Here is a 27,929-nt window from a genome sequence, read left to right as displayed (position 1 = left end):
CTGCTTGCCATGCGGTAGTATAAAGAACTGGGGTGGCTGGGGTCTTTGACAATTTGTAGGGCCTTCCTCTGACACCGCCTGGTGATGTACCCCAGTGGTGTACTGGGTCGTACACATCTGTGGATCTGTTTGGGCGGTAGCGAATTGGAGTGGGTCTCGGGTGTCTGGAATAATGGTGTTGATGTGAGCCAAGACCAGCCTTTTAAAGCACTTCATGGCTACAGATGTGAGTGCTTACAGGTCTGTAGTCATCTAGGCAGGTTACCTTTGTGTTCTTGGACACAGGGACTATGGTGGTCTGCTTGGGACATGTTGAAAATGTCAGTGAAGACACCTGCCAGTTGGTCAGCACACGTCCTGGTAATCCGTCTGGCCCCGCAGCCTTGTGTATGTTGACCGGTTTAAAAAGGTCTTACTCACGTCGGCTACGGAGAGCGTGATCCCACAGTCATCCAGAACAGCTGATGCTCTCATGCACGCCTCAGTGTTGCTTGCCTCGAAGCCGAGCATAGAAGTGATTTAGCTCGCCTGGTTTAGGCTCGTGTCACTGGGCAGCTCGCGGCTGGGTTTCCCTTTGTGGTGGGCAAACACTGCCACATAAGACGAGCGTCGGAGCCGGTGTAGTACGATTTGTCCCTGTTCAAATAGCTCATGCGAGGATCCAACTGGGATCCATTCTGCAGGGGGATGAAGGCCTTCAGTGCATTCGGAAAGTATTCAGACCCCTAGACGTTTTCCACATTCTGTTTTCCACATTACAGCATCAAATAAAATATGTAAAAAAGTACAACTTTATTAAAATAAATGTGCAAATGTAGACAATGTACAGAAACATTCATATAAAACCATGGAAATTCAGTCGAGAAGAGAAAACAACATTCAGTCAATGGAGGAGCCCAGCATTCAGCAGCCATTTCATCTCTGATTGGTTCTCCTGTCTCGGCTCCTCTCCGACCCATAATTAAAAACATATCCGAGCGAAACAAATGTTTTAAAAGAGGGGACAGGAAGTACAAATAATTGCAAAACAACTAAACATAATACATTTTTTTTAAAACCACACATTCACAATCTCCTGACATTGCGTTTGCTCCGAGCGCTCCCGGGAAGAACGTCCGTCTTGCTCCGTCTCTTGGCCGACAGGCTAGCGCACTCTCTGGATCCGTGGAAGGCACAAAGGCAGCCGGTACAGAACCGGAATCCACAGTCAACGCTGCTACACACTGCCTCCATCTTCACCGAGTGACACCGAGCAGGGTGCCGGCACCGAGGGCAGGGCTTCAGACATTCGTCAGTGAAGAGGGTTTTGGCCACCTAGGAGGACAGAAAACACAATATAAAACAGAGATTAGAGCTAGTGTCCTAACAGACCTAACAGAGCTAGTGTCCTAACAGACCTAACAGAGCTAGTGTCCTAACAGACCTAGTGTCCTAACAGACCTAACAGAGCTAGTGTCCTAACAGACCTAACAGAGCTAGTGTCCTAACAGACCTAACAGAGCTAGTGTCCTAACAGACCTAACAGACCTAGTGTCCTTGTCTACAGGGAAGGATCCACCAACAGAGCTAGTGTCCTTGTCTACAGGGAAGGATCCACAACCTAACAGAGCTAGTGTCCTTGTCTACAGGGAGGGATCCACAACCTAACAGAGCTAGTGTCCTTGTCTACAGGGAAGGACCCACAACCTAACAGAGCTAGTGTCCTTGTCTACAGGGAAGGATCCACAACCTAACAGAGCTAGTGTCCTTGTCTACAGGGAAGGACCCACAACCCAACAGAGCTAACAGAGCTAGTGTCCTTGTCTACAGGGAAGGATCCACAACCTAACAGAGCTAGTGTCCTTGTCTACAGGGAAGGATCCACAACCTAACAGAGCTAGTGTCCTTGTCCACAGGGAAGGATCCACAACCTAACAGAGCTAGTGTCCTTGTCTACAGGGAAGGATCCACAACCCAACAGAGCTAGTGTCCTTGACCACGATAGTTGGATGTGTGTTTTAATTCATAACGGCCATAAACTAATGTCTTATTTTTTTATTAAATATACCTGAAAGGTAGGGCCACATAACATGACACAGGGGACTCACCTGTATGAACAGGTCCTGTTTGCTGGCTGAGTTGTGCTGGACGGGGGTTGAAGTGCCCGTTCCTGACTGGGGGGTACCACGGATGCTGGTATTGGGGGTCCTGGACTGGGCCTGGACTGACTTCAGGACAGACCGGCTCGGCAGGGTCAACCTGGTCTCTGCATCAGGGACATGGACTGCACTGCCAAGCTGCACACACACACACACACACACAGGGAATGAACAGTGTTGGTGAAAGTAGCCCTGTATTAAATATATATAGAACATCTGACTGGAGCTGTATTCATAAAGAGGCTCAGTTGGAGTGGTGATCTAGGATTAGTTTGTCCTTTAGACCCTAGTGGCTAAGACGACATGGACCTGATCCTAGACTACAGGGACCTGATCCTAGACCCTACATGGACCTGATCCTAGACCCTACATGGACCTGATCCTAGACCCTACATGGAGCTGATCCTAGACTACATGGAGCTGATCCTAGACCCTACTGGCTACATGGACCTGATCCTAGACCCTACTGGCTACATGGACCTGATCATAGACCCTACTGGCTACATGGACCTGATCATAGACTACATGGAGCTGATCCTAGACCCTACATGGACCTGATCCTAGACTACATGGACCTGATCCTAGACTACATGGACCTGATCCTAGACTACACGGACCTGATCCTAGACTACGGACCTGATCCTGACTACACGGACCTGATCCTAGACTACACGGACCTGATCCTAGACTACATGGACCTGATCCTAGACTACATGGACCTGATCCTAGACTACACGGACTGATCCTAGACCCTACATGGACCTGATCCTAGACTACATGGAGCTGATCCTAGACCCTACTGGCTTTACGACATGGACCTGATCCTAGACCCTACATGGACCTGATCATAGACTACATGGACCTGATCATAGACTACATGGACCTGATCCTAGACCACATGGACCTGATCATAGACTACATGGAGCTGATCCTAGACCCTACTGGCTACATGGAAATGATCATAGACTACATGGAAATGATCCTAGACCCTACTGGCTACATGGAGCTGATCCTAGACCCTACTGGCTAAGACGACATGGACCTGATCCTAGACCCTACATGGACCTGATCATAGACTACATGGACCTGATCCTAGACCCTACACGGACCTGATCCTAGACCCTACAACCTGATCCTAGACCCTACAACCCGTCCTAGACCCTACATGGACCTGATCCTAGACCCTACATGGACCTGATCCTAGACCCTAACGGACCCGATCCTAGACTACACGGACCCGATCCTAGACTGACTGGACCTGATCCTAGACTACACGGACCTGATCCTCTACATGGACCTGATCCTAGACTACATGGACTGATCCTAGACTACATGGACCGGATCCTAGACTACTACATGGATCCTAGACTACACGGACCGGATCCTGTTTTAAACATGGACCTGATCCTAGACCCTACATAAGGACATGGACCTGATCCTAGACCCTACATGGACCTGATCCTAGACTACATGGAGCTGATCCTAGACCCTACTGGCTACATGGAGGACCTGATCCTAGACTACACGGACCTGATCCTAGACTACATGGACCTGATCCTAGACTACACGGACCTGATCCTAGACCCTACATGGACCTGATCCTAGACTACACGGACCTATCCTAGATGGAGCTGATCCTAGACCCTACATGGAGCTGATCATAGACCCTACATGGACCTGATCATAGACCCTACATGGAGCTGATCCTAGACCCTACATGGACCTGATCCTAGACCCTACATGGACCTGATCCTAGACTACATGGACCTGATCCTAGACCCTACATGGACCTGATCCTAGACCCTACATGGACCTGATCCTAGACCCTACCCCGATCCTAGACTACATGGACCTGATCCTAGACTACATGGAGCTGATCCTAGACGACATGGAGCTGATCCTAGACTACATGGAGCTGATCCTAGACCCTACTGGCTACATGGAAATGATCCTAGACTACATGGACCTGATCCTAGACTGGACCTGATCCTAGACCCTACATGGACCTGATCATAGACTACATGGACCTGATCCTAGACCCTACTGGCTACATGGAAATGATCCTAGACTACATGGAGCTGATCCTAGACCCTACATGGACCTGATCCTAGACTACATGGACCTGATCCTAGACACACGGACCTGATCCTAGACTACGGACCTGATCCTAGACTACATGGACCTGATCCTAGACTACTACGGACCTGATCAGACTAGGACCTGATCCTAGACCCTACTGGCTACATGGACCTGATCCTAGACTACATGGACCTGATCATAGACTACATGGACCTGATCCTAGACTACATGGACCTGATCCTAGACTACACGGACCTGATCCTAGACTACACGGACCTGATCCTAGACTACACGGACCTGATCCTAGACCCTACATGGATCCTAGACTATGGACCTGATCCTAGACTACACGGACCTGATCTAGACTACACAGGACCTGATCCTAGACTACACGGACCTGATCCTAGACCCTACATGGACCTGATCCTAGACTACATGGAGCTGATCCTAGACCCTACTGGCTAAGACGGACCTGATCCTAGACCCTACATGGACCTGATCATAGACTACATGGACCTGATCCTAGACTACATGGACCTGATCCTAGACCACATGGACCTGATCCTAGACTACATGGAGCTGATCCTAGACCCTACTGGCTACATGGAAATGATCATAGACTACATGGAAATGATCCTAGACCCTACTGACCTACATGGAGCTGATCCTAGACCCTACTGGACCATGATCCTAGACCCTACATGGACCTGATCATAGACTACATGGACCTGATCCTAGACCCTACATGGACCTGATCCTAGACCCTACATGGACCTGATCCTAGACTACACGGACCTGATCCTAGACCACACGGACCTGATCCTAGACCACACGGACCTGATCCTAGACCACACGGACCTGATCCTAGACTACACGGAGCTGATCCTAGACCCTACATGGAGCTGATCATAGACCCTACATGGAGCTGATCATAGACCCTACATGGAGCTGATCCTAGACCCTACATGGAGCTGATCCTAGACCCTACATGGACCTGATCCTAGACCCTACATGGACCTGATCCTAGACCCTACATGGACCTGATCCTAGACCCTACATGGACCTGACCCTGGACCTGATCCTAGACCCTACATGGACCTGATCCTAGACCCTACAGGGACCCGATCCTAGACTACACGGACCTGATCCTAGACTACATGGAGCTGATCCTAGACTACATGGAGCTGATCCTAGACTACATGGAGCTGATCCTAGACTACATGGAGCTGATCCTAGACCCTACTGGCTAAGACGACATGGACCTGATCCTAGACCCTACATGGACCTGATCCTAGACTACATGGAGCTGATCCTAGACCCTACTGGCTACATGGAAATGATCCTAGACTACACGGACCTGATCCTAGACTACACGGAGCTGATCCTAGACTACACGGACCTGATCCTAGACTACACTGATCCTAGACTCATGGACCTGATCCTAGACTACATGGAGCTGATCCTAGACCCTACATGGAGCTGATCCTAGACCCTACATGGAGCTGATCATAGACCCTACCCTACATGGACCTGATCCTAGACCCTACATGGACCTGATCCTAGACTACACGGACCTGATCCTAGACCCTACATGGACCTGATCCTAGACCCTACATGGACCTGATCCTAGACCCTACAGGGACCCGATCCTATGGACCTGATCCTAGACTATGGAGCTGACGACATGGAGCTGATCCTAGACTACATGGAGCTGATCCTAGACCCTACTGGCTACATGGAAATGATCCTAGACTACATGGACCTGATCCTAGACTACATGGAGCTGATCCTGACCCTACATGGACCTGATCATAGACTACATGGAGCTGATCCTAGACCCTACTGGCTACATGGAAATGATCCTAGACTACATGGAGCTGATCCTAGACCCTACATGGACCTGATCCTAGACTACATGGACCTGATCCTAGACGACACGGACCTGATCCTAGACTACACGGACCTGATCCTAGACTACACGGACCTGATCCTAGACTACACGGACCTGATCCTAGACCCTACTGGCTACATGGACCTGATCCTAGACTACATGGACCTGATCCTAGACCCTACATGGACCTGATCCTAGACCACGGACCTGATCCAGACTACATGGACCTGATCCTAGACCCTACATGGATCCTAGACTCATGGACCTGATCCTAGACCATGGACCTGATCCTAGACTACACGGACCTGATCCTAGACTACATGGACCTGATCCTAGACCCTACATGGACCTGATCCTAGACTACATGGAGCTGATCCTAGACCCTACATGGGACCTGATCCTAGACCCTACATGGACCTGATCATAGACTACATGGACCTGATCCTAGACTACATGGACCTGATCCTAGACCACATGGACCTGATCATAGACTACATGGAGCTGATCCTAGACCCTACTGGCTACATGGAAATGATCCTAGACTACATGGAAATGATCCTAGACCCTACTGGCTACATGGAGCTGATCCTAGACCCTACTGGCTAAGACGACATGGACCTGATCCTAGACCCTACATGGACCTGATCATAGACTACATGGACCTGATCCTAGACCCTACATGGACCTGATCCTAGACCCTACATGGACCTGATCCTAGACCCTACATGGACCTGATCCTAGACCACACGGACCTGATCCTAGACCACACGGACCTGATCCTAGACTACACGGACTGATCCTAGACCCTACATGGACCTGATCCTAGACCCTACATGGACCTGATCCTAGACTACATGGACCTGATCCTGACCCTCATGGACCTGATCCTAGACCCTACTGGCTAAGACGGATGGACCTGATCCTAGACCCTACATGGACCTGATCCTAGACTACATGGAGCTGATCCTAGACCCTACTGGACCTGATCCTACATGGACCCCTAGACTACATGGAGCTATCCTAGACCCTACATGGAGCTGATCCTAGACCCTACATGGAGCTGATCCTAGACCCTACATGGACCTGATCCTAGACCCTAGACCTGATCCTAGACCCTACATGGACCTGATCCTAGACCCTACATGGACCTGATCCTAGACCTACATGGACCTGATCCTAGACCCTACATGGACCTGATCCTAGACCCTACATGGACCTGATCCTAGACCCTACATGGACCTGATCCTAGACCCTACAGGGACCCGATCCTAGACTACACGGACCTGATCCTACATGACTGATCCTAGACGACATGGACTGATCCTAGACTACATGGAGCTGATCCTAGACGACATGGAGCTGATCCCTAGACCCTACTGGCTACATGGAAATGATCCTAGACTACATGGACCTGATCTAGACTACATGGACCTGATCCTAGACCCTACATGGACCTGAAGACAGACTACATGGAGCTGATCCTAGACCCTACTGGCTACATGGAAATGATCCTGATCATGGAGCTGATCCTAGACCCTACATGGACCTGATCCTAGACTACATGGACCTGATCACGGACCTGATCCTAGACGACCCTGATCCTAGACTACACGACCTGATCCTAGACTACACGGACCTGATCCTAGACCCTACTGGCTAATGGAAATGATCCTAGACTACATGGACCTGATCATAGACCCTACATGGACCTGATCCTAGACCCTAATGACTAAGACTACATGGACCTGATCCTAGACCCTACTGAATAAGACGACATGGACCTGATCCTAGACGACATGGACCTGATCCTAGACCCTACTGACTAAGACACGGACCTGATCCTAGACCCTACTGACTAAGACGGACCTGATCCTAGACCCTACGGGACCTGATCCTAGACCCTACTGACTAAGACGCGGACCTGATCCTAGACCCTACTGACTAAGACATGGACCTGATCCTAGACCCTACTGGACCTGATCCTAGACCCTACTGACTAAGACATGGACCTGATCCTAGACCCTACACGGACCTGATCCTAGACCCTGGACCTGATCCTAGACCCTACGCGGACCTGATCCTAGACCCTACGCGGACCTGATCCTAGACCCTACGCGGACCTGATCCTAGACCCTACGCGGACCTGATCCTAGACCCTACGCGGACCTGATCCTAGACCCTACGCGGACCTGATCCTAGACCCTACGCGGACCTGATCCTAGACCCCACACTGACCTGATCCTAGACCCCACACTGACCTGATCCTAGATCATAATGAATAAGAATACATGGACCTGATCCTAGATCCTAATGAATAAGACTACAGACAGATGGGACCTGATCCTAGATCCTACTGACTACATGGACAGATGGGACCTGACCCTAGACTAATGAATAAGACTCATGGACCTGATCCTAGATCCTAATGAATAAGACTCATGGACCTGATCCTAGATCCTAATGAATAAGACTCATGGACCTGATCCTAGATCATAATGAATAAGACTCATGGACCTGATCCTAGATCATAATGAATAAGACTCATGGACCTGATCCTAGATCATAATGAATAAGACTTATGGACCTGATCCTAGATCCTAATGAATAAGACTACATTAACCTGATCCTAATGAATAAGACTCATGGACCTGATCCTAATGAATAAGACTCATGGACCTGATCCTAGATCATAATGAATAAGACTACATTAACCTGATCCTAGATCCTAATGAATAAGACTCATGGACCTGATCCTAGATCCTAATGAATAAGACTCATGGACCTGATCCTAGATCCTAATGAATAAGACTCATGGACCTGATCCTAGATCCTAATGAATAAGACTACATTAACCTGATCCTAGATCATAATGAATAAGACTCATGGACCTGATCCTAGATCCTAATGAATAAGACTCATGGACCTGATCCTAGACCCTAATGACTAAGACTACATGGACCTGATCCTAGACCATACTGAATAAGACGACATGGACCTGATCCTAGACGACATGGACCTGATCCTAGACCCTACTGACTAAGACACGGACCTGATCCTAGACCCTACTGACTAAGACACGGACCTGATCCTAGACCCTAACCTGATCCTAGACCCTACTGACTAAGACGCGGACCTGATCCTAGACCCTACTGACTAAGACATGGACCTGATCCTAGACCCTACTCGGACCTGATCCTAGACCCTACTGACTAAGACATGGACCTGATCCTCAGACCCTACACGGACCTGATCCTAGACCCTACGGACCTGATCCTAGACCCTACGCGGACCTGATCCTAGACCCTAACCTGATCCTAGACCCCACACTGACCTGATCCTAGACCCCACACTGACCTGATCCTAGATCATGAATAAGAATACATGGACCTGATCCTAGATCCTAATGAATAAGACTACAGACAGATGGGACCTGATCCTAGATCCTACTGACTACATGGACAGATGGGACCTGACCCTAGATCCTAATGACCCTCATGGACCTGATCCTAGATCCTAATGAATAAGACTCATGGACCTGATCCTAGATCATAATGAATAAGACTCATGGACCTGATCCTAGATCATAATGAATAAGACTCATGACAGATGGACTTATGGACCTGATCCTAGATCCTAATGAATAAGACTACATTAACCTGATCCTAATGAATAAGACTCATGGACCTGATCCTAATGAATAAGACTCATGGACCTGATCCTAGATCATAATGAATAAGACTACATTAACCTGATCCTAGATCCTAATGAATAAGACTCATGGACATCCTAGACAATGAATAAGACTCATGGACCTGATCCTAGATCCTAATGAATAAGACTCATGGACACAGACAGAATAAGACTCATGGACCTGATCCTAGATCCTAATGAATAAGACTACATTAATGATCCTAGATCATAATGAATAAGACTCATGGACCTGATCCTAGATCCTAATGAATAAGACTCATGGACCTGATCCTAGATCTAATGAATAAGACTCATGGACACCTAGACAATGAATAAGACTCATGGACCTGATCCTAGATCCTAATGACTAAGACTCATGGAGACCTAGATCCTAATGAATAAGACTCATGTACAAATGGGACCTGATCCTAGATCCTCCTACTGAGACACTAATAATAGGGGCCCCAGACAAAGTGCTTTTCTAGATCAATGCTGAAACACGGTTACAAGGAGACACCCTCACCTCCAGAGAGGCCTTGACGTCCATCAGGTAGTGTCTCCTCCTGCGGCTGGACATCTTGTTCTGAACTATGATCTCATCCCAGCTACGGGACACCTGACCGACCCTGTAGACCAGGAGAACGAACACACGCAACAATGTCATGACAATGACGTGGTAATAGAATGTTCTAGCAAGCGTTTTGATTACACACACACCTTTCAGAGAGTATTCATATAGCCCTTGTCTTATTCCACATGTTTTGTTGTGTTTACAGCCCTGAATTCCAAAATGGTTTTTGTTTCTCACCCATTTGCACACAAAACCCAACACAACAAAATGACAAAGTTGAAAACATGTTTTGAATCCGTCCACATTTTATCAAAATGAAATACAGAAATCTTATTTAGTTAAGTGTTCAGAGCCCTCTGTTATGACACTGCAAATTGGACTCGGGTGCATGAGACTTCCTTCGATCATCTGCGAGACGTCGCTACAAACCGATCGGAGTCCACCTGTAGCCAATTCAATAGTTTGAACATTGATTTAGAGAAAACACACCCGTCTATAGGAGGGTCCCAGAGTTGACAGGTTATATCAGAGTTGACAGGTTATATCTGAAACTCCCAGACCAAACTGAGCTACCCAGACTCTGTCTAGAGCTGGCCGTCCGACCAAACTGAGCTACCCAGACTGTCTAGAGCTGGCCGTCCGAAAACTGAGCTACCCAGACTCTGTCTAGAGCTGGCCGTCCGACCAAACTGAACTACCCAGACTCTGTCTAGAGCTGGCCGTCCGACCAAACTGAGCTACCCAGACTCTGTCTAGAGCTGGCCGTCCGACCAAACTGAGCTACCCAGACTCTGTCTAGAGCTGGCCGTCCGACCAAACTGAGCTACCCAGACTCTGTCTAGAGCTGGCCGTCCGACCAAACTGAACTACCCAGACTCTGTCTAGAGCTGGCCGTCCGACCAAACTGAGCTACCCAGACTCTGTCTAGAGCTGGCCGTCCGACCAAACTGAGCTACCCAGACTCTGTCTAGAGCTGGCCGTCCGACCAAACTGAGCTACCCAGACTCTGTCTAGAGCTGGCCGTCCGACCAAACTGAACTACCCAGACTCTGTCTAGAGCTGGCCGTCCGACCAAACTGAGCTACCCAGACTCTGCCTAGAGCTGGCCGTCCGACCAAACTGAGCTACCCAGACTGTCTAGAGCTGGCCGTCCGACCAAACTGAGCTACCCAGACTGTCTAGAGCTGGCCGTCCGACCAAACTGAGCTACCCAGACTCTGTCTAGAGCTGGCCGTCCGACCAAACTGAACTACCCAGACTCTGTCTAGAGCTGGCCGTCCGACCAAACTGAGCTACCCAGACTCTGTCTAGAGCTGGCCGTCCGACCAAACTGAGCTACCCAGACTCTGTCTAGAGCTGGCCGTCCGACCAAACTGAACTACCCAGACTCTGCCTAGAGCTGGCCGTCCGACCAAACTGAACTACCCAGACTCTGCCTAGAGCTGGCCGTCCGACCAAACTGAACTACCCAGACTCTGCCTAGAGCTGGCCGTCCGACCAAACTGAACTACAGACTCTGCCTAGAGCTGGCCGTCCGACCAAACTGAACTACCCAGACTCTGCCTAGAGCTGGCCGTCCGACCAAACTGAACTACCCAGACTCTGCCTAGAGCTGGCCGTCCGACCAAACTGAACTACCCAGACTCTGTCTAGAGCTGGCCGTCCGACCAAACTGACTACCCAGACTCTGTCTAGAGCTGGCCGTCCGACCAAACTGAGCTACCCAGACTCTGTCTAGAGCTGGCCGTCCGACCAAACTGAACTACCCAGACTCTGTCTAGAGCTGGCCGTCCGACCAAACTGAACTACCCAGACTCTGTCTAGAGCTGGCCGTCCGACCCTGAACTACCCAGACTCTGTCTAGAGCTGGCCGTCCGACCAAACTGAGCTACCCAGACTCTGCCTAGAGCTGGCCGTCCGACCAAACTGAACTACCCAGACTCTGTCTAGAGCTGGCCGTCCGACCAAACTGAACTACCCAGACTCTGCCTAGAGCTGGCCGTCCGACCAAACTGAACTACCCAGACTCTGCCTAAGCTGGCCGTCCGACTGAACTACCCAGACTCTGTCTAGAGCTGGCCGTCCGACCAAACTGAGCTACCCAGACTCTGTCTAGAGCTGGCCACCAAACTGAGCTACCCAGACTCTGCCTAGAGCTGGCCGTCCGACCAAACTGAACTACCCAGACTGTGCCTAGAGCTGGCCGTCCGACCAAACTGAACTACCCAGACTCTGCCTAGAACTGAACTACCCAGACTCTGCCTAGAGCTGGCCGTCCGACCAAACTGAACTACCCAGACTCTGTCTAGAGCTGGCCGTCCGACCAAACTGAACTACCCAGACTCTGCCTAGAGCTGGCCAAAACCAAGCTCCGACCAAACTGAACTACCCAGACTCTGCCTAGAGCTGGCCGTCCGACCAAACTGAACTACCCAGACTCTGTCTAGAGCTGGCCGTCCGACCAAACTGAACTACCCAGACTGTCTAGAGCTGGCCGTCCGACCAAACTGAACTACCCAGACTCTGCCTAGAGCTGGCCGTCCGACCAAACTGAACTACCCAGACTCTGTCTAGAGCTGGCCGTCCGACCAAACTGAACTACCCAGACTCTGCCTAGAGCTGGCCCAGACTCTGTCTAGAGCTGGCCGTCCGACCAAACTGAACTACCCAAAGCTGGCCGTCCGACCAAACTGAACTACCCAGACTCTGTCTAGAGCTGGCCGTCCGACAAACTGAACTACCCAGACTCTGCCTAGAGCTGGCCGTCCGAAAACTGAACTACCCAGACTCTGCCTAGAGCTGGCCGTCCGACCAAACTGAACTACCCAGACTGTCTAGAGCTGGCCGTCCGACCAAACTGAACTACCCAGACTCTGCCTAGAGCTGGCCGTCCGACCAAAATTCTCAATAAATTTGCTACAATTTCTATAAAAATAAAAAAATGTTTTCACTGTCATTATGGTGTATTGTAAGGGAACAAAAACATACATTTAATCCATTTTTTAATTCAGGCTGTAACAAGAACAAAATGTGGAGTAAGTGAAGGGGTATGAGTCCTTTCTGGAGGTACTGTATTAAAATCCTCACCTATAGACATCTTCAGAGGACAGCTGATTGAGAATCTTAGCCAGGATGTGTCTGAGATTCTTCCTCTTCAGCTCGGTAAAGATGTCTACCTTCCCCAGGCCCATCTTCCTGCCGATCAGCCCAGCCAGGGGCATGGTGGTCCTGGAGGCCTCCTTCTCAGAGACCCTCAGCAGTTCCTCCAGACTGGTGCGTTCCAACAACATCCTGGATGTCCTCTGGGACAGGGCCCGGACCATCTGCAGGGCCGGTGTGAAGGACAGGTCCTCTAGCTTAGCGGTTGTTGTTGTTGTTGTTTTCGGCGGCGTCACATCCGGGAAGACGTCACTGTCGTCGTCCTCCTTGAAGAAGCTGCGCTCCAGATGTTCCTGGGATACGAGGTTCTTCTTCTCTCTGCGATGAGTTCTGTGGGCTGCCAGGTTCCTCACGTCCCGGTCCCCCTCCGACTGGGAACCCCCCTCTCGGAGAGTGGAGAGGCGACGCTGGCGCTCCAGTCTGGACCTGATGATCATAAATAACTTTTAAAAATTAAAAAATTAAAAAACAGAAGCAAGCAACACACTGAATTACAACTAAAATGATTAAATATTACAATTATTAGCTACAAAAACACCATAAACATACAACACTGAAACGTTCTACGGCAATGTTTCACAACTCAACTTCCTCAACCCCCCCACCCAAACAGCACACATTTGTATATACCGTTGAGGGTACTCAAGGATTGGCCATGAGAAACACTGTTCTAGGGCGTTCAATGGAAGTCAAAAAGCTATCTAGCCTACCTCCTCTTCATCATCATCATCATCTCAGTCAGCCTGCTGGGGGTCTCCTTGCACCTGGAGCTACCCGACGACAACAGCAGCAGCTCCTGGAAGGAACCATCATTGTCTACCTCCTGGGATTTATCCAGAGCCAAGGAGCTGAAGCCGCTGTCCTCAGACATAGAGCGGTCGTAGAGTTTACGAGTAGGGGTGGAGGAAGGGGTGTCAAAGTGATATTTAGGAGTAGGGGTGCTCAGGACACTCAGGCTGTCCGAGAGGTTAGCCGCTACGTCGTTGTTGACCGGAGTCTGGAAGTTGTCTTTGGCCGAGGGTGTTAATCTGCTATAGCGTGGGGTCTCCAGCATCTCCGTGGTAAGGAGGTCTGAGGGACCGACGCTCCCTTCCAGGTCTACATCTGAGAGCGACGAAGCAGACGCCTTTCTCTCAAAGAGAGAGACGTTGGTCATGTTGCATTTACCATCTTCGAGTGTCGAGGTTTTCACAAGAGAGAAGAAGAGACGCAGTTTCCTGCCGGACAGAAGCACGTCTTCTGGTTTTAAAGCGCTTGAAGCCAAAGCTCCGATAGTAAAGGCATCCGGCGAGTCAAAGACCACATTTGAGCCGTTGGATGACCAGTCAGTCCTTTTAGTACGTGGCGTTTCTGTATCGTCTGCCGTTTTGGACACGAGGAGACGTCTTCTCAGCAACGGCTCTCTCCTGGACACTTTAGGAGTTTCACACCAGCCGTTCTTCAGCGGCTGCTCCTTCAGGATGTCTTTCTGCGGACTTCTGACGCCTGCTTGTTGTCTGTTCTTTCTGGGTGACAGAGGTTCGCCCGTCCGTGAAACGTTCTCTTTAGGCGTTTCGTGAAAACCGTCAGAAGATAAACAACACTTTGAGAGGTCAAAATCCTCTCCGCTCTCAATCTTAGAGCTGTAGCCGCTGTCCAGGTATCCGCTGTCATGACAAGCTCCATATTGCAGGTCTTTGAGGTTGTGGAAATTGACATCTGGTCTGAGACAGTGCTCCATACTCCCTTTCAGATGTAGAAACACAAATATTTCACCGGGGTGACTGACGGGTCTGGTGTTTCAAACGGATCTGTGAGAAGACATTGGATAAACAATGCAGTTAGACAAAAAGGGTTAGGTCACTTTTGTTGTAAACAAGCTAACTAGCTAACGTTAGCTCTAAGTTCATTCATGTAGCTAGCTAGTTAGCTCAACTTAAACAAACATGTCAACTGTACTCAATTTTGGTAAATATATATACATATATATCTAGCTGACTTCAGGTATATTTAAAAAAAAAAATTTTTAAACATTTTAAAAAGTGGTCAATAGTTAACAGGTTATGAGAGTAGTTCATTTTAACCTTCCAAGTGGATAAAACAAACAACCAGAAGCTAACTAGCAGTCGACGACAGTGACAACAACTCCGTAGTTGCTATGTTGTTGATAAACGGCATTTAAATCCCGTCGTTTTGGGGTTTTTAAACTGTTCCGGATGGATATCTCCATGGCTCCCAGTCGCCCGCTCAAAACTGAACTGCGACCGCCAAAAAAAACTCGACTGAGGCTCGGGACACTGGCTCCTCTCTCCCTAGAGACCCATTAGCCCGCTGGCTAGTTGGCTGACTGACTGACTGGCTGACTAGCTGAAAGGCTGGCTGGCTGACGGACTGGCTGGCTAGCTGAAAGGCTGGCTGACGGACTGGCTGGCTAGCTAAAAGGCTGGCTGACTGGCTGGCTAGCTGAAAGGCTGGCTGGCTAGCTAGCTAAAAGGCTGGCTGACTGGCTGGCTAGCTGACTAGCTGAAAGGCTGGCTGGCTAGCTAGCTAAAAGGCTGGCTGACTGGCTGGCTAGCTGACTAGCTGAAAGGCTGGCTGGCTAGCTAGCTAAAAGGCTGGCTGACTGGCTGGCTAGCTGACTGACTAGCTGAAAGGCTGGCTGGCTGGCTGGCGTCAAAAACAAAAATGTTAAAAAGCAGTTGCAATTTCAGAATGTGATTGCAATGTAGAGTCCATCGTTTGTTTTATTATTACTAGTTAGCTTTGCTTGTTAAACAATTGGATTACTAGCTTAAAGTTAATATACTAAATGTTAGCAACTCACCTTGAAATACATACTAAAACGTAATGCATATATACATATATATGTATATACAAGCCTGAGACAGACGTTAACGTTACGTAGAAAACTAGTTAACGTTACTTACCTAGTTATTGTTTCAGAAAGAAAGTTAATCCGTGTCGAAGTGTTGTTTACTAAACTTCTAGCCAAAAGGCAAAATGTCGGACATTGCAAAGAGCTATATCGTGTTGTACCCGTATACAGACGACAGTCTCCTCGTCCTCCTAATGAACTGTGTGTGTTTAGGACTGAGATGTTTTCAAATCTGGTGCGTCTCTCACGCCACATCTCGCTCCACTTCTCGCGATGCTTTGTTTTCCCAAACACACGCACTGTAGTCTGGGAGGAAATTCTCCTTCTTTCATTCAACTACCGGACAGTGTAGATTGCTGTGCATTTAGCGAAACTCTCCGGTTGATGTCAACACAAGATTGTAATCACTCATTCTTGCATGTGATACCCTCGTTTAGGTTGGCTAGTAACATCTAAACTGCAGACATGGTGGCCACTAAGAAAACTGTGAGTTTGAGATTGGAAAAATCGTTCATTTATTATAGAAATGTTTGCGCACATCCTTAAACTTAATCGGTGATGGGGTAAATTTTATTTTCAAATCGTTCATTTATCCCAGTGTTGAGTGACCAAGCAGGGTCCGCTTTCGGGTTAGCGAAGGAACTTTAGGCTTACGAGTGTCTACGATGCATCTTGCCTAGGTCGCTAAATGTAACATGCGTTTCCCGAAACACCACGACAACGTTCGGTAGGTGCGTCGTTGCGGCATATGTAATAAAGGCAGCGTTCATCTCGGGTAAAGCTTTCTCCGTTCAAATACATTGGACCAAATAGTCAAATGAAACCCCATTGAAATGAACATTAAATTGACTTCGATATCAAGGAAATATGTAGGCCTGTGTAAGCATATACCGTATTCACTTTAATGCAGTCATCGCGGTTTTCATTTTAAGCATATTTTCTAACCTTGCTTGTAACAATTCTAAAGACATTGGCAACTGTGTATTTGTAGTCAACTTCGTTGTGAAGTTATCGGCGGTCACACAGAGACAGATCCACATCTGGATTCTGTGTTTAGCGAGATCTTCTGTGTATAAAGTGACGCAGTAGGGGGGAAAAACGCTTTTTCTACGAGTGGTCTGCGGCAGTCGATAAATAACTCGCGTTTAAGTACAACTTATTCGTGCTGGTTTTAGGGAAACGGCTCGGAGGTTTTAACATTGCGCATACGAAGGTTCTGACGATTAAGTTAGTCGTAAGATGCTTTTGTGAAACCGGGCCCTCGCCTGGTCTATATTGACATGCCATGATGCATGTGTAACCGATGTGAAATGGCTAGCTAGTTAGCGGTGGTGCGCGCTAATAGCGTTTCAATCAGTGACGTCACTCGCTTTGAAGTAGTTGTAGCTCAAGGGAAACAAGAGCTGCAGCTTTTGTGGCGCGATGGGTAACGATGCTTCGCGAGTGACTGTGGTTGATGTGTGCAGAGGATCCCTGGTTGGGGCAAGGAGAGGGACCGAAGCTATACTGTTACACATGGACTGCCTTGTGTTCTGTCATTCATTTTTTAATTTAAAAAACGAACAAATTATTATTTACAATGATGGCCTACCCTGGACGAAGTTGGGACAATTGTGTGTCGCCCTATGGAACTCCCAATCACAGCAGGTTGTGATGCAGCCTGGAATCGAACCAGGGTCTGTAGTGACTCCTCTAGCGCTGAGATGCAGTGTCTTAGACCGCTGAACCAGGGTCTGTAGTGACGCCTCTACCACTGAGATGCAGTGTCTTAGACCGCTGAACCAGGGTCTGTAGTGACGCCTCTACCACTGAGATGCAGTGTCTTAGACCTCTGCACCAGGGTCTGTAGTGACGCCTCTAACACTGAGATGCAGTGTCTCAGACCGCTGAACCAGGGTCTGTAGTGACTCCTCTACCACTGAGATGCAGTGTCTTAGACCTCTGCACCAGGGTCTGTAATGACGCCTCTAACACTGAGATGCAGTGTCTCAGACCGCTGAACCAGGGTCTGTAATGACTCCTCTACCACTGAGGTGCAGTGTCTTAGACCTCTGCACCAGGGTCTGTAATGACGCCTTAGACCGCTGCACCAGGGTCTGTAATGACGCCTTAGACCGCTGCACCAGGGTCTGTAATGACGCCTCTAACACTGAGATGCCTTAGACCACTGAACCAGGGTCTGTAGTGACTCCTCTACCACTGAGATGCAGTGTCTTAGACCTCTGCACCAGGGTCTGTAATGACGCCTTAGACCGCTGAACCAGGGTCTGTAGTGACTCCTCTAACACTGAGATGCAGGGCCTCAGACCGCTGCGCCACTCGGGAGCCTATTTATGCAGTCGTGGGCTAAAAGCAGCCCGACTGTCAGAAGGCCAACTTCCCGACAGTTGGTCTCTAAATCAGTTTCTCTCCCCAGAAAAAGTCCCTGGAGTCCATCAACTCTCGTCTTCAGCTGGTGATGAAGAGTGGTAAATACGTACTGGGCTACAAACAGACTCAGAGGATGATTCGCCAGGGCAAAGCCAAGCTGGTTATCCTGGCCAACAACACACCTGCCCTCAGGTAACTACACACCTGCTCTCAGGTAACTACACACCTGCTCTCAGGTAACTACAGGGCAAAGCCAAGCTGGTCATCCTGGCCAACAACACACCTGCCCTCAGGTAACTACACACCTGCTCTCAGGTAACTACAGGGCAAAGCCAAGCTGGTCATCCTGGCCAACAACACACCTGCTCTCAGGTAACTACAGGGCAAAGCCAAGCTGGTCATCCTGGCCAACAACACACCTGCTCTCAGGTAACTACAGGGCAAAGCCAAGCTGGTCATCCTGGCCAACAACACACCTGCTCTCAGGTAACTACACACCTGCTCTCAGGTAACTACAGGGCAAAGCCAAGCTGGTCATCCTGGCCAACAACACACCTGCCCTCAGGTAACTACACACCTGCTCTCAGGTAACTACAGGGCAAAGCCAAGCTGGTCATCCTGGCCAACAACACACCTGCTCTCAGGTAACTACAGGGCAAAGCCAAGCTGGTCATCCTGGCCAACAACACACCTGCTCTCAGGTAACTACAGGGCAAAGCCAAGCTGGTCATCCTGGCCAACAACACACCTGCTCTCAGGTAACTACACACCTGCTCTCAGGTAACTACAGGGCAAAGCCAAGCTGGTCATCCTGGCCAACAACACACCTGCCCTCAGGTAACTACACACCTGCTCTCAGGTAACTACACACCTGCTCTCAGGTAACTACACACCTGCTCTCAGGTAACTACAGGGCAAAGCCAAGCTGGTCATCCTGGCCAACAACACACCTGCTCTCAGGTAACTACACACCTGCTCTCAGGTAACTACAGGGCAAAGCCAAGCTGGTCATCCCGGCCAACAACACACCTGCTCTCAGGTAACTACACTGATCAACAAAATATAGACGTGAAGTTAGTCTGAATGCATGAACTAAAAGACCTCTCAGATATTTTCCATACGCCCCAAAAATAAAAGGACACTCTAAAATGTGCAGTTTTGTCACACAGCACAATGCCACAGATGTTTTGATGGAGCATGTAATTTGGCATGTTTACTGCAGTGATGTCCACCAGAGCTGTTGCCAGTGAAGTACGCCCAACCGCAGACTGTAACCAGGCCCAACCGACCACGTGTAACCAGGTCCAACCGACCACGTGTAACCAGGTGTAACCAGGCCCAACCGACCGCAGACTGTAACCAGGCCCAACCGACCGCAGACTGTAACCAGGTCCAACCGACCGCAGACTGTAACCAGGCCCAACCGACCGCAGACTGTAACCAGGCCCAACCGACCGCAGACTGTAACCAGGCCCAACCGACCGCAGACTGTAACCAGGCCCAACCGACCGCAGACTGTAACCAGGCCCAACCCACCACGCGTAACCAGGCCCAACCCACCACGCGTAACCAGGTCCCAGTTCCTGCCAATATCTAGCAACTTCAACACAGCCATTTGAATTAGGAGTGGGACAAAATTCCACAGGCCACAATCAACAGCCTGATTAACTCTTATGTGAAGGAGATGTGTCACACTGCTTGAGGTAAATGGTTTGTCACATCAGATACGGACTGGTTTTCTGATCCACGCCCTGACCTCTTTTTTTATTGATAATGTGTCTGTGACCAACAGATTCATATCTCTGTATTCACAGTTGTGTGAAATCTATAGATTAGGGCCTGATTAATTTATTTCAATTGACTGATTATTTGAAATCAGGTGTGCTACTACTTGGCTGGCGCAGAAACCTCTTTCCCCTCAGGGAAGATTACGCAGTCCTGCTCAGCACTGATATTGAACTAAAGTGAACCCACCCTAAAAGTGACTGGGCTCAGCACTGATATTGAACTAAAGTGAACCCACCCTAAAAGTGACTGGGCTCAGCACTGATATTGAACTAAAGTGAACCCACCCTAAAAGTGACTGGGCTCAGCACTGATATTGAACTAAAGTGAACCCACCCTAAAAGTGACTGGGCTCAGCACTGATATTGAACTAAAGTGAACCCACCCTAAAAGTGACTGGGCTCAGCACTGATATTGAACTAAAGTGAACCCACCCTAAAAGTGATTTGAACTCTTCTCCCGGTTAGGAAATCAGAGATCGAGTACTATGCGATGCTGGCTAAGACTGGGGTCCACCACTACAGTGGGAACAACATAGAGCTTGGCACGGCCTGTGGGAAGTACTTCAGAGTCTGTACCCTGGCCATCATTGACCCCGGTGAGTTTGTTTTAAATCTTCCATGAAAACGGGACAAATGTGACAACGTTGTCACGTGTGTGTGTGTGTGAACTGTTATTCTCTCACGACTGGTTTCTAGAACGTAACTTGTAATTATGTTCTAATCGTCCACAGGGGATTCGGACATCATCAGGAGTATGCCTGATCAGCCACAGGGGGAGAAGTAGTCTAGTTGCTTCACTTCCGTTTCTCTGTAGATGTTATTTTGGTATAAATAAATCGACTTCAAGATGACCCAGTTGTTTTTGTCATATGTTTAGTCATTGACATGTGATTGTAGTACAATAGAAGACATTGTGGAAGAGACTGAGAAATGTGGACACTTGTGGGTTTTTCTACATCAAGCTTGCATTGTGTTGGGTCACCCCCTGGTGTTGGGTCACCCCCTGGTGTTGGGTCACCCCCTGGTGTTGGGTCACCCCCTGGCGTTGGGTCACCCCCCTGGCGTTGGGTCACCCCCTGGCGTTGGGTCACCCCCTGGCGTTGGGTCACCCCCCTGGTGTTGGGTCACCCCCCTGGTGTTGGGTCACCCCCCTGGTGTTGGGTCACCCCCTGGTGTTGGGTCACCCCCTGGCGTTGGGTCACCCCCCTGGCGTTGGGTCACCCCCCTGGCGTTGGGTCACCCCCCTGGCGTTGGGTCACCCCCCTGGTGTTGGGTCACCCCCCTGGTGTTGGGTCACCCCCCTGGCGTTGGGTCACCCCGGTGTTAATGGACTGTAGTAGAGCCACAAAGGTCAAAAGGCACAATACCATCTTCACAACTAGTGTCATATCAGACTCTCCACTGATACACATTACATCACCACTTTTAGATGGGGCCCATATAATTGTCCCAACAGTTGACAACAATTCCTTCACTGAAATAATAGATTGTTAGTGGTCACTCACAACACAGCAATATAATTCTGTCATTTGGTACCGTCAAACTCCCAGAGCACAGTCCAGGGATGTATTCATTCTGCCTAATGGGTTCAAAACATTTCCCAACTAAAACTATAGTACAAGTAGGATTCGTTTGCTTCTGTTTTTAAGAGATGCTTTTTAAGCAACAGAATTGTCAGAATGAATACACTAGTTCAGTGTGTTCTGGTTCAGACCCTCTACAGCCCATCCTAGTGTTCCAGTTCAGTCTCAGTGTGGGTTGGTTCACGACTTCCACTCCAGACGTTCTAGGTTTCTCCAGAACATTAGGACGAGACTACAATGTAATCGCAAGATTAGTTCATTCACTTGTGTTTGGCCTTAGTAGCCAGAGCCTGTAGGTTAGCCGGCCCTCCCCACACTGTCCCGAACACGTCCCTCTCAGTCCTCAGGGCCACCTCCAGGGGGAGCTCTCTCCCAGACACCACCACGCTCTTTATGGCTCTGATGACCGGGGCTGGACCCGTGGTGTAGCATCCCAACCACTGCTCTGCCTCCAGGAGGGCATTGGCTCCAGACCCAGCCAGGGAACCTTCCAGGACCCCGTCCGCAAGCCCAATCTGAAGCCCCATCTCTGGGTCTATTTTCAAAGCGCCACCCAGCATCTTCAGGGCGCTCTGGCCGCCTACGATGCGTACCAATCTAGCTGCACCGCCCCAACCAGGGACCAGACCCATGTGTTTATGGACAAACTGGATCACACTGCCCGGCGCCATCAACCTAGCAGGGAGAGACCGGGACGTTGGTTTTTAGAGATTTGGAAACTTGGTGGATTTGTTATTTTTAGAAAAGGCCTTTTTATTGTGAACTCTACTTTTCTCCACTATCTGGATGTAGGCCTAAAGGTTAATAAACACAATGGTGATATCTATGGACAATGAGTCGCGTTACTGTACCTAAAGTCACAGGCAATAGTGAGTTCAGCTCCTCCCCCCAGTGCGTTCCCTTCCACCAGAGCTACAGACAACAGAGGTAGCCTTCAACAGAGAACACGTGGGGTTAGTGTGACACAGAGCATCTGGTGTGACTACGTCGATCTTAGAACCATCTACCACAGAGGGTAGTGTGTAACTACCTCAGTAGTCTGGTCAGGGCATTCTGCATGAACGTACACATCTTCATCCCATCCTGAAAGACAAGACGCATCGTTTTAGACCAGGAGGTCCAACTCATTCTATGGAGGGCCTGGTAGTGTTTGCTGGTTTTGGGGGGGGTTTCTCTTTCAATTAAGACCTAGACAACCAGGTGAGGGGACTTCCTGACTAATTAGTGACCTTAATTCATCAACCAAGGAAGGAAAGAAGCACACTCAGACACTCGGCCCTCCGTGGAATGAGTTTGACATGTGGTTTTAGGAAGTCAGATTGGATGGAAGTAGGAGTGCCCCAATACAATGTGACTGAATAAAAACTGTTCACTGAGCTTTCCACTGGTCTTTCAGAGAGAGAACCTCAGAGACTGACCTGAGGGTTGGATATATCTCTGACAACATTGAGGACTGACCTGAGGATTGGATATATCTCTGACAACATTGAGGACTGACCTGAGGATTGGATATATCTCTGACAACATTGAGGACTGACCTGAGGATTGGATATATCTCTGACAACATTGAGGACTGACCCGAGGGTTGGATATATCTCTGACAACATTGAGGACTGACCTGAGGATTGGATATATCTCTGACAACATTGAGGACTGACCTGAGGGTTGTATATATCTCTGACAACATTGAGGACTGACCTGAGGGTTGGATATATCTCTGACAACATTGAGGACTGACCTGAGGGTTGGATATATCTCTGACAACATTGATGACTGACCTGAGGGTTGGATATATCTCTGACAACATTGAGGACTGACCTGAGGGTTGGATATATCTCTGACAACATTGAGGACTGACCTGAGGGTTGGATATATCTCTGACAGCATTGAGGACTGACCCGAGGGTTGGATATATCTCTGACAGCATTGAGAACTGACCTGAGGATTGGATATAGCCCTGACTGCGTTGAGATCTGACCCAGAGCAGAATGTCCCAGCAGCCCCCTGGATGATGAGACCTTTGCCCTCCGTCCACTCCTCTAGCTGGGACACCCTCTCCTCCAGCTCCACCATCATGGAACCTGGAGAAAACAGGGTAGTGTTCAGTAGGGATAAAACGTTTTGAACCTGAGTGAAACACGGAGGTACAACCTGAACATGTTCAATATGACCTGTTTTGTTGTATTGTTAAATGGTTTGTTAAAGTCCTTGTCCATCAGTGTATCAGTGTTCTGTTACTTGTCATGTTTTGTCTTTTTTTTGCTGCTAATGTAAAAACTAATGGAGATCCAAATAAACACGTTTTTTTTTTGGTCATCTGTTGCTAAACGTTTTGCTACAGTGTGCCCTACTCAACACAACCCGGTTCATTGAGCACCAGCCCCCTTAGTTCCACTGTCATCCTCAGGAGAAACAAAGAGTCGGAAATATCAACTGAAATATATTTCGCTCCGTTTGGTGAAGAGAAAACCAAAGAGAATCGGAGTGATATTTAGTCTGAATTGCAGGTCAGCAAAGAGCAACACTCGGATCAATGAATAAAATATAACATTAGGCAATGCTTCCATACCAGAGAAAGCGTTCATTAGGCAATGCTTCCATACCAGAGAAAGCGTTCATTAGGCAATGCTTCCATACCAGAGAAAGCGTTCATTAGGCAATGCTTCCATACCAGAGAAAGCGTTCATTAGGCAATGCTTCCATACCAGAGAAAGCGTTCATTAGGCAATGCTTCCATACCAGAGAAAGCGTTCATGCGAGCAGGGTTGTTGACGGTCAGTACCGCGATGCCAGACTCCTGTTTGACAAGGTCTATAGATCCCCCAGGGAAAGCTTGGAGTTTCTCTCTGATCTCCTTCTCCTGGAACCCCTTGGCATCGGTGTAAACTGATCCAATCCCCCTGAGGAGGTGCTGCCCCCAAGCACCAGGCCGACTCCCCCTGAGGAGGTGCTGCCCCCAGGCACCAAGCCGAATGCCCCCGAGGAGGTGCTGCCCCCAGGCACCAAGCCGAATGCCCCCGAGGAGGTGCTGTCTGGCTGCAGACAGAACCATGCTGCTACCAGGGAAAGGTAGGAGAGAAGGATGGAGGGATAGAAACAGACAGGAGAGGGACTGAGGAAGAGGAGAAGAGGAGGAGAGAGAGAAACAACAAGGAGAGGAACAAAGGGAGGGAAAAAGAGAGGAATCAGCACTGTTATTGAACTGTAAAACAGTTGGCCAGAGTTGGTTGCTAGGTCGTATGTGTGCAGCTACCAGTCCATAATAGTCCTCTGTCTGTGCTAACTGAGGCAGATAGACAGTAGCTCAGGTCCCAACTAAGACATCTACGCATGCGCATCTGACCCATGTAGAGGCATCTTATTGTTGTTGTCTTCGTGCGATGGGCAAGAGCTAGCTGACTAACCATGTCCTTCAGTTATATCCTCTTTATAAAAATGTGGATTTCTAAAAGCGTAGACTTTAACATCCCCAAAAGTACTGTGGAAAAAACGTCCCTAACAACCTGATAATTAGGTGATATAACATAAGAAGCGACATCTTAAAATATTTCACAAACCTGTGCTGTTCGATAGCTCAATGTTGTGGTGTTACATTGAAACCTTCGCCCCCGGAAACATGAACCAGTGAACAAGGAACTTGGCCAGCTGCACTTCGCTGGAACCGACACACGAGGGCAAGCGAACACTCCCAGCATTCAGAATGATTGATTCTATGTAGTTTTACTAAAGAGAATTGTGGTATGGGAATAATTTTTCGGTTCACCGTACTGTCCAGTAATTATATACGTCGTTCAAAAATGATTCAAACATGCCGTGCTATTAGTTCATCCCCTTTTTTTTCTTGACATTTATTTTTATTTTTATTGAACCTTTATTTAATTAGGCAAGTCAGTAAGAACAACATTTTATTTACAATGACAGCCTACCAACAGCCAAAAGGCTTTCTGCAGGGGCTGATTTTATTAAAATAAATAAAAAATACATTAAATTATTCTGGAGGGGCTGAAAAAAAAAAACATTAACAAAAAAAAGGAAATACATGCTCCTGATATCCCCTCCTTTCCTCTCTCCCTCCTCCTGATATCCCCTCCTTTCCTCTCTCCCTCCTCCTCCTCCTGATATCCCTCTCTCCCTCCTCTCCTTTCCTCTCCCCTCCTCCTGATATCCCCACCTTTCCTCTCTCCCTCCTCCTGATATCCCCCTTTCCTCTCTCCCTCCTCCTGATATCCCTCCTTTCCTCTCCCTCTCTCCCCTCCTCCTGATATCCCCACCTTTCCTCTCTCCCTCCTCCTGATATCCCCACCTTTCCTCTCTCCCTCCTCCTGATATCCCCACCTTTCCTCTCTCCCTCCTCCTGATATCCCCACCTTTCCTCTCTCCCTCCTCCTGATATCCCCACCTTTCCTCTCTCCCTCCTCCTGATATCCCACCTTTCCTCTCTCCCTCCTCCCCTCTCTCCCTCCTGATATCCCCACCTTTCCTCTCTCCCTCCTCCTGATATCCCCACCTTTCCTCTCTCCCTCCTCCTGATATCCCCACCTTTCCTCTCTCCCTCCTCCTGATATCCCCTCCTTTCCTCTCTCCCTCCTCCTGATATCCCCACCTTTCCTCTCTCCCTCCTCCTGATATCCCCACCTTTCCACTCTCTCCCCACCTTTCTCCTCCTCCCCACCTTTCCTCTCTCCCTCCTCCTGATATCCCCACCTTTCCTCTCTCTCCCTCCTCCTGATATCCCCTTTCCTTCTCCTCCTGATATCCCCACCTCCCTCTCTCCCTCCTCCTGATATCCCCACCTTTCCTCTCTCCCTCCTCCTGATATCCCCACCTTTCCTCTCTCCCTCCTCCTGATATCCCCTCCTTTCCTCCTCCTCCCTCCTCCTGATATCCCCACCTTTCCTCTCTCCCTCCTCCTGATATCCCCACCTTTCCTCTCTCCCTCCTCCTGATATCCCCACCTTTCCTCTCTCCCTCCTCCTGATATCCCCACCTTTCCTCTCTCCCTCCTCCTGATATCCCCACCTTTCCTTTCCTCTGATCCCTTTCCTCCCCTGATATCCCCACCTTTCCTCTCTCCCTCCTCCTGATATCCCCACCTTTCCTCCTCCTGATCTCCTCCTCCTCTCCCTCCTCCTGATATCCCCACTTTCCTCTCTCCCTCCTCCTGATATCCCCACCTTTCCTCTCTCCCTCCTCCTGATATCCCCACCTTTCCTCTCTCCCTCCTCTGATATCCCTCCTTTCCTCTCTCCCTCCTCCTGATCCCCACCTTTCCTCTCTCCCTCCTGATATCCCTCCTTTCCTATCTCCCTCCTTTCCTCTCTCCCTCCTCCTGATATCCCTCCTTTCCTCTCTCCCTCCTCCTGATATCCCCACCTTTCCTCTCTCCCTCCTCCTGATATCCCCACCTTTCCTTTCCCTCCTCTCTCTCCCTCCTCCTGATATCCCCACCTTTCCTCTCTCCTCCTCCTTTCCTCTCTCCCTCCTCTGATATCCCCACCTCCTCCTGATATCCCCACCTTTCCTCTCTCCCTCCTCCTGATATCCCCACCTTTCCTCTCTCCCTCCTCCCCACCTTTCCTCTCTCCCTCCTCCTGATATCCCCCTTTCCTTTCCCTCCTCTCCTCTCTCCCTCCCTTTCCTCCTCCTCCTCCTGATATCCCCACCTTTCCTCTCTCCCTCCTCCTGATATCCCCACCTTTCCTCTCTCCCTCCTCCTGATATCCCTCCTTTCCTCTCTCCCTCCTCCTGATATCCCCACCTTTCCTCTCTCCCTCCTCCTGATATCCCCACCTTTCCTCTCTCCCTCC

At 49.2% G+C, this 27,929-nt stretch overlaps 3 protein-coding genes across 4 annotated transcripts; 1 reads left to right on the top strand and 2 right to left on the bottom strand.

The window, feature by feature from the left end:
* Nucleotides 1-773: 773 nt before the first annotated feature.
* On the bottom strand, nt 774-16,609 carry fbxo43 (F-box protein 43). Its single transcript, XM_065027289.1, has 6 exons — nt 16,435-16,609; nt 14,239-15,318; nt 13,457-13,954; nt 10,322-10,424; nt 2,088-2,276; nt 774-1,314 (listed from the first exon to the last, which is right to left on the bottom strand). The coding sequence occupies exons 2-6, from the start codon at nt 15,246-15,248 to the stop codon at nt 1,066-1,068; spliced, it is 2,049 nt and encodes a 682-aa protein (XP_064883361.1). The 5' UTR covers nt 15,249-15,318; nt 16,435-16,609; the 3' UTR covers nt 774-1,065.
* Nucleotides 16,610-16,709: 100 nt separating this feature from the next.
* On the top strand, nt 16,710-21,390 carry LOC115127937 (large ribosomal subunit protein eL30-like). The gene is made up of 4 exons (XM_065027292.1): nt 16,710-16,868; nt 18,799-18,944; nt 21,005-21,135; nt 21,271-21,390. The coding sequence occupies exons 1-4, from the start codon at nt 16,848-16,850 to the stop codon at nt 21,321-21,323; spliced, it is 351 nt and encodes a 116-aa protein (XP_064883364.1). The 5' UTR covers nt 16,710-16,847; the 3' UTR covers nt 21,324-21,390.
* A 5-nt stretch (nt 21,391-21,395) lies between these two features.
* Nucleotides 21,396-25,755, bottom strand: echdc1 (enoyl CoA hydratase domain containing 1). Of its 2 annotated transcripts, XM_065027290.1 has the most exons (6): nt 25,680-25,755; nt 24,862-25,234; nt 24,061-24,203; nt 23,153-23,205; nt 22,974-23,054; nt 21,396-22,797 (listed from the first exon to the last, which is right to left on the bottom strand). In XM_065027290.1, exons 2-6 carry the CDS (start codon nt 25,172-25,174, stop codon nt 22,383-22,385), a joined length of 1,005 nt encoding a protein of 334 aa, XP_064883362.1. In that variant the 5' UTR covers nt 25,175-25,234; nt 25,680-25,755; the 3' UTR covers nt 21,396-22,382. The 2 variants fall into 2 exon arrangements, with proteins under 2 accessions (XP_064883362.1, XP_064883363.1); XM_065027291.1 differs by lacking the exons at nt 24,862-25,234; nt 25,680-25,755 and adding an exon at nt 24,692-24,729.
* Between the last annotated feature and the right edge of the window lie 2,174 nt (nt 25,756-27,929).

The sequence above is a fragment of the Oncorhynchus nerka genome, linkage group LG14 (assembly GCF_034236695.1).
Source record: "Oncorhynchus nerka isolate Pitt River linkage group LG14, Oner_Uvic_2.0, whole genome shotgun sequence".
NCBI lineage: Eukaryota > Metazoa > Chordata > Actinopteri > Salmoniformes > Salmonidae > Oncorhynchus > Oncorhynchus nerka.
Note: the sequence above shows the minus strand (reverse complement) of the source record. Positions and strands in the feature narration are given on the sequence as shown.

What these genes read in the sequence shown, in the direction of transcription:
- echdc1 (XM_065027290.1), bottom strand. Translation starts at nt 25,174, where the DNA reads ATGGTTCTGTCTGCAGCCAGACAGCACCTCCTCGGGGGCATTCGGCTT. An exon ending in GCCCTGACCAGACTACTGAG is followed by an intron (nt 23,055 to 23,152) that starts GTAGTTACACAC and finishes TCTCTGTTGAAG; the next exon opens with GCTACCTCTGTTGTCTGTAG. An exon ending in ACTATTGCCTGTGACTTTAG is followed by an intron (nt 22,798 to 22,973) that starts GTACAGTAACGC and finishes TCTCCCTGCTAG; the next exon opens with GTTGATGGCGCCGGGCAGTG.
- LOC115127937 (XM_065027292.1), top strand. Translation starts at nt 16,848, where the DNA reads ATGGTGGCCACTAAGAAAACT. An exon ending in TGGTGGCCACTAAGAAAACT is followed by an intron (nt 16,869 to 18,798) that starts GTGAGTTTGAGA and finishes TTCTCTCCCCAG; the next exon opens with AAAAAGTCCCTGGAGTCCAT. An exon ending in CCTGGCCATCATTGACCCCG is followed by an intron (nt 21,136 to 21,270) that starts GTGAGTTTGTTT and finishes AATCGTCCACAG; the next exon opens with GGGATTCGGACATCATCAGG.
- fbxo43 (XM_065027289.1), bottom strand. Translation starts at nt 15,248, where the DNA reads ATGGAGCACTGTCTCAGACCAGATGTCAATTTCCACAACCTCAAAGAC. An exon ending in ATGATGATGATGAAGAGGAG is followed by an intron (nt 13,955 to 14,238) that starts GTAGGCTAGATA and finishes TATGATCATCAG; the next exon opens with GTCCAGACTGGAGCGCCAGC. An exon ending in TCCTCTGAAGATGTCTATAG is followed by an intron (nt 10,425 to 13,456) that starts GTGAGGATTTTA and finishes CCTGGTCTACAG; the next exon opens with GGTCGGTCAGGTGTCCCGTA.